This window comes from Microcebus murinus, chromosome 9, assembly GCF_040939455.1.
Source record: "Microcebus murinus isolate Inina chromosome 9, M.murinus_Inina_mat1.0, whole genome shotgun sequence".
Taxonomy (NCBI): Eukaryota; Metazoa; Chordata; class Mammalia; order Primates; family Cheirogaleidae; genus Microcebus; species Microcebus murinus.
The window spans coordinates 102563717-102569706 of NC_134112.1; the positions used below are offsets into that span (position 1 = coordinate 102563717).

The 5990-nt window shown below is 64.7% G+C and overlaps 1 protein-coding gene across 1 annotated transcript; it reads right to left on the bottom strand.

The window, feature by feature from the left end:
* Positions 1-931: 931 nt before the first annotated feature.
* Positions 932-5568, bottom strand: MNX1 (motor neuron and pancreas homeobox 1). The gene is made up of 3 exons (XM_076006236.1): positions 4890-5568; positions 1905-2065; positions 932-1297 (listed from the first exon to the last, which is right to left on the bottom strand). The coding sequence occupies exons 1-3, from the start codon at positions 5566-5568 to the stop codon at positions 932-934; spliced, it is 1206 nt and encodes a 401-aa protein (XP_075862351.1).
* Positions 5569-5990: the final 422 nt, after the last annotated feature.

Below are 5990 nucleotides of genomic sequence, written 5' to 3' on the forward strand. Positions count from 1 at the left end.
TACAGCGGACGAAGCGTGAGGATCCCCGCATGGAAACTGGGAAGTACACACGCTGAGTCCACACTTGTGCCGGCACAGGTGGGAGCCAGGCGCCGGGCACGCGCTGACACCTGGCCTCAGGTGTTCCTCACACCTGCGAGTCCGCGCGGCAGGCGTGGAGGTGGTCCTGACACTCAGTTGCGATTCCGATTTCCACCCTCGGGTGTCAACCGCAGAATGGACACCCTTCCCGTCATCTCAACAACCAAGACAGCGAAGCCCACTCTCGCAACACGCCCCCCCCCAAAAGATTTTCACTCTCATCCAGTAAAAAACCAATTTATTTTACATTCCATCGTGGGCGATGGGAGAAGCTAAATAATTTAGCATGCATAAGTAGACGTTTCTTTTTTATATATAAATACAATATACAAAAATAAAGGCAGTCCAGTCTTGAGATTTCCAGCAGTTTGAATGCTCATGACATAAGTTTCCCCCCCACCGCAAGACATATAAGCGTAAAACCTTTCCTCTTTTGTCGAAGCTCAGCAGAACGGCGGCGTCTGCAGAGAAGGTTTCAAGTTTCAGAGGCGATTTAACACTGTGGGTTTCCGCCTTCTCTGGCGCGGGAGGCGGCGAGGCCTCCCCAGGGAGAAGTCGGTGCCTCTCACAAGCACCTCCCCCCGACAAAACTTAATTTTAAAAGGACTAGAGTTCAAGTGGGAGCCCGCTGTGTCTCCCTCTCGCTGCTTCTAGAAGAGCAGGCGCGGCGCTGCGGCCCACGGGGACGCGGGTCCCGGGGCGGAGGCCGGGGCGCACGCCCCAGGCGCGGCGCGCGCAGCCCGGGGCCGCGAGGGCCGGGAGGGCCTGGGCCGGAGGGTGCGGGCGCAGGGGGCTCCGAGGCCTCCGGGCCCAGGCGGCTCGCAGCGCCGCGCGGGTCGGCCGCGGGCCTCTACTGCGGCGGGGGCTGGCGCCCGGGCCCGCCGGGCCGCGGGGGCGGCGAGTCGTCCTCGGAGGAGCAGTCGGAGGACGCGGCGCGGGCGCCAGCGCCGTTGCTGTAGGGGAAAGGGTCCTCGTCGTCCTCGTCCTCGTCCTCCTCGGGGTCACTGTCCCTCAAGTCCCGCAGGCGCCGTCCGCCGGCCTTGTCCCCGGCCGCGGGCGGCCCCAGCAGCTCCTGCGCGCCCTGCTCCTCCGCGCCGCCGCCGGGCCCCGCGCCGCCGCCCCCGCCTCTCTGCTTCTCCGCCTCCTGCGCCGCCTGCTCCTTCGCTTTTTTGCTGCGTTTCCATTTCATCCGCCGGTTCTGGAACCAGATCTTCACCTGCGGGCACGAGCGGGCGTGAGGAAGCGGCCGTCTGCGCCCGGGGTCCCACCTCCTGCCGCCCCGCCGCGTGCACCCCGGCCCCTGCCTCCGCCGCCCGGGCCCGGGGGAGGACTTCAGATGGGAGGACTTAGATGCCCAGGGACGGGCTCGAACCTTCCTTTCCTCCCCACCCCTACTGGTCAGCGAGCCCAGCTCGCTGGGCTGGGGGCTCCAAGGAGGCCTGGACTGCGCCAGCGCCCCTGGCCACTGACTTTGTACCCGCGGCCTCGGTCTGCGCCCGGAGGGCCAAGGCAGCTGGGTGCGTCTCTGGGAACTTAAGGATGTTCCCTCATCTCCTTCTGGCGCAAAATTTCTCGAATGTGGCCTGGGGAACCACCTTCTTCAGAATGAAGGGAAGGGTGGTTAAATGCAGATTCTTGGGCAACCCCCCACCCCAGACTACTGAACCAGACGTCTGGGCTCGGCGTATGAACCTTGCGCCCGCCAGGTGGACCGTCCAGGCGCAGATCCAGATGCCCAAGGGAGAGCCCGTGGCTCAGGAGTGCAGAGGTGAGGCCTCCGCGGAGGCCAAGAGGCACTGGGGGCGGCAGGGGGAAAGGCGCACCTGGGTCTCGGTGAGCATGAGCGAGGTGGCCACCTCGAAGCGCTTGGGCCGCGACAGGTACTTGTTGAGCTTGAACTGGTGCTCCAGCTCGAGCAGCTGCTGGCTGGTGAAGGCCGTGCGCGGCCGGCGGCACTTCCCCAGGAGGTTCGACTGCGCCTGGGCTGCGGTGCGGAGAGGGCGGTGAGGGCGTCGGCCCCCCTCTCCCGCGCGGCCCACACCACGTCCCCCAAAGCCCGTGGCTGCAGCGCCTGGCCCTGCAGAGCGGGCTCCTCCCTCGACATCAGCACCCGCTATTCCCCAAGGAACAGGGGACTCAGGACCCGGAGTGGACCTGGGCAGGCTGGGTTTCATGGGATCAAGTCTTTTTGTCTGGGACAGAGTCTGAGTGTCCCTAATGAAAGGGGGGCCTGTCACCTGGGCGCGCCTTGGTAGGAAGAGGGTTGGCCCGGAGGCTGGGCTAGCAGAGCCCAGAGGAGCCAAAGCCCCTCCCCCTCCTCACTGCACCTTCTGGATTTAGGTTCAGATCCCGGCTGGGGTGGGGAAGAACTGGAACCGCTGCCTCCTTAGCACAGAGGAGGAGGAGTAGGAGGAGAAAAAGAAACACAAGAGCAAGGGAGGGAGGAAGGCAGGGAGGGAAAGAACCAAATCTGGGGCCTAAATGTGTGTATTAATCAGGGGCTCTCCCACACTTCGAATTCTTTTTCTTGACAAGCCTCCTCCTCGGGGCACAGGGGGCAGAGCCGGGGCGGCTGGGAGCCTTTTGAGGCCAATGCTCATTACGAAAATTAAAGGCAGAGGCAGAGGCGACCGGCTTTCTGTGTGTTCAAGGAGGCCTGTCCGGCTTTATTTACATAATTTCGCACGGTTACATCACAGAGAATTTTATGACCTCAAAAACGAGACTTCCCTTGATTTCCCAGGAGCCTGACAAGTGTTAGACAATAAAAGAAAGAAAGCAAAGGAAAGAAAAGAGGCCAGCCGGGCCTGGATGAGCTCAGGTCCCCCGGGATGGGCAATTTGCTTTATAGGAAGGCCCACGCCCCCTGCTTTAGTTAAACAAGGCCCCGAATTCCCAACTTGACAATACATTAGAACTTTAATTAAAACACTGGCTCCCAAGAAGGGACCCTTTGGGAAATGCCATCCAACGGGCAGAGACAACCAATTAAAGGAAACCAAACAGGTTTTCCCTGTGGCCAGAAAGGAGAGCTGGGACACATTCCACCGTCCCGGCTGCACCATCGATCACCCTTTGGGGGCTGTGCTGTTCGGATTCTTTTCCCCAACTTAGAGCTGGCTGTGTTCTCAATGTGGCCACCTCTAGGTCAAGATGGGGTAATCGGAGGTGGGCAGGTGTGTTGGCAGAGGTATGCCTGTTTAATCTATCTTCCGAGTGACCTTGGGCTCTGTGAAGGTCCCAGAAATCACCCAGGTGACCGAGGAGCCCTAGAAGGCTTGTGTAGAGACGACCCGATTCGGACCCACCCAGGGGGTGACTAAGTGCCCCAGGTCTGGGAAATGCAGGTGACATTGGGAAATCCGTGGGGTGGTTTTCTATCAGAAGGGGCCGCTGGGCTCAGCAGCCAGGCCCAGAAGGCTGCCCTGGGTTTCCGTGGCTGACAGGGGGGTTAGCAGAAATGTCTGGGGCCACTGCCCCCAAACAGAGGTGAGGAGAGTGTCCCTCCTCTTGCCCGGAGCCAGTAGGGGCTGACCCTCCAACGGAAGGGATGGGTGGCCATTAGGGCATTTTTGGGGGCCAAGCCAGGGTGGCCGTGGGCAAACAGTGAGCATGCTGGGGTTTTTCTCACCCTCTTGTGACTTCTCCAGCCTCTAGGGTCCTAGCTTTTCTCTGTTTAGTCACAACCATGGCTTCTAGCAGAGGAATCTGAATTCCGGAGTGTTTACTTCTGTTTCCTTTTTTGCGTTTTCCCTTCCCTGGCTGCATTTCCCCAGTCTAAACAAATCCACGCAGACAGAAACAATGGGGTCTCTTTGTTTGGGTGTTCCCGGCTGGAAGTGTAAAGCCCTTACACATCTTCTGCTCTGGCCCGACTCAAAGGTAGCTGACCCCGGTGGGGCGAGCTGGGAGGGCCAGCCCTGGAGCACCAGTCCCCTGTGTCTGTGTGTGCCAGGAAAGCTGGAGGGTCCCAGGCTTCCCGGGAGGTGTCCAGCCTGCGTGACAAGGAAGCCCTTCTCCAGACCCAGCGGCTCTTGCATGGGGGTGGGGGGTAACTGGGCCTACCTCGCCGCCACCTTGGAGAGGGAGTTGATACCCTGTTGGGCACCCTGGATTCAGGGGAGGGGCACCTGCTGCTTAGAGTCCTTGCATTGCTTGGTTTAAGCCAGGCCACCTGCTTCCACCAGGACACGGCGCCCGGGACCCAGCGCCCTTCCAGGGGAGGGTGGCGCTCCAGCAAGGGCCACTCCAGGGCCGCCTGGGCCCTGGCCTCGAAGCCCTGGGCCTCCGGAAGCCTGAAGCCTGTTTCTCTGTTCGCTCCTCCTGCAACTCTCCCTTTCCCGGGAGGGGGCGGGGGTCTCTCTAGAGGTCAGAATGGGGGACCCGGCCAAGATCCTCTCCGGGTGATAAGCTCCCGGTGTCTGACACGCGCACACCCCCGTTCCCAGGCCAGGCTAATGCAGGGCGCCCTGCAGCTCGCCTTCCCCCGCCACTTCCTCCTCTGGCCCGCGGGTTAATCATTAGATTCCAGTCTCGCACCTCCAACTGCCCCTTCCCCTTCGGAGAGGAAGAGAAGGCAAGGCCCCGCGCGTGGCCATTTTAGTAATTCGCTGCCACTCTCTCCCGCGGAGCCCGTGCGGGTCCTCGCAGGCCGCGGGCAGAGCCCAGGCGCCTCGCAGCGCTTCCGCAGCTCGCTCTGCGAGGCGCCGAGAGCGGAGGGAAGGAGGTGCCTGGCGGGCGGAGGGGGACGCGCCGGAGAACCGCGGCCGGCCCTCCCGCACCCGCCCGGGCGCTGCGTGGGTACTCACAGTTGAAGTCGGGCATCTTGGGCAGGATCATGCCCGCGGTGGACGCGCGCAGCCACTGGTCCAGCTGGAAGGTGCCGGCGCCCAGCTTGATGGGGTCGGCGGGGTGCGCGGGGTGCGCGCCCTGCACCTGCGGGTACGAGTAGGAGAGCGCCGGGTGCTGGCCTGCGAGTGCGGCCGCCGCCGCCGCCGCCGAGTAGCCGTAGACCGGGTGGCTGTAGAGCGCCGCCTGCGCCGGGAGGCCCGCGCCGCCCTGCGCGCCCCCCGGGTGCAGCCCCAGCGCCAGGCCCCCCGCGGCGGCGGCGGCGGCGGCAGCGGCGGCGGCGGCAGCGCCCGGGTGCGGGTGGTGGTGGGGCCCCCCATGCCCGCCGCCCGTGCCGCCGGCGCCGCCGCCCGCGCCCAGGAAGCCCGGCTTGGGCAGCAGCGCGCAGTGCGCGGCCAGCAGGCGAGGCGGCGACGGGCTCTCGGTGCGCAGGCGGTCGGCGGGCGCCGCTGGCGGCTCCGAGGACGCGGGGCTGCAGCTGCCGCTCGCCCCGCCGCCGCCGCCGCCGCCGCCACCGGGGCCAGATGCCGCGGCCGCGAGCGACGTGACCAAGGCCAGCGGCGCGCTCTGCGCGGAGGCGGCTCGCGGGGGGTCCACCGCCAGCAAGGCGTCGATGCGGAAATTTTTGGATTTTTCCATCGGCTCGTTTGGGACTGACGATCAGGGCCCGGTGGTGGGTGGCGCGGCCGTGTGCGGGCTCGTAGAGTCTGTGCGTGGCGGTGGCAAGCCCGGGTGCTTGGTATTGTATTGTGATTATTTGCCAATAATCAAAGTCGCCGCCGGAAACTCAGCCCTGGGAGACCATGGTCCGGGCGCCTCCTCCGTGCGGGCCCCGCCCCGGGCCGCGCTCACAGGCGCTCACACCCGCTCGCTCAAACTCCCACGCGAGTGCTCTCGCACGTCTGGGCCCGGGAGCCCGGCTCTCCGCGCTCCAGCCCTCAGCGACCGAGCCGAGGCCGCTGGCGCCGTGGTGGGGACCCGCGCCCCTCCGCGCACTTGAAGCTCAGCGCGCCCTCCCATTGGCGCGCGCGCCGGGGGCCCGGGGAGGGGCGCGGGCTCCA

Coding starts and splice junctions, on each gene's coding strand:
- MNX1 (XM_076006236.1), bottom strand. CDS start 5,568: ATGGAAAAATCCAAAAATTTCCGCATCGACGCCTTGCTGGCGGTGGAC. Junction 2,066..4,889: donor CAAGATGCCCGACTTCAACT/GTGAGTACCCAC, acceptor TCCGCACCGCAG/CCCAGGCGCAGTCGAACCTC. Junction 1,298..1,904: donor TCATGCTCACCGAGACCCAG/GTGCGCCTTTCC, acceptor TCGTGCCCGCAG/GTGAAGATCTGGTTCCAGAA.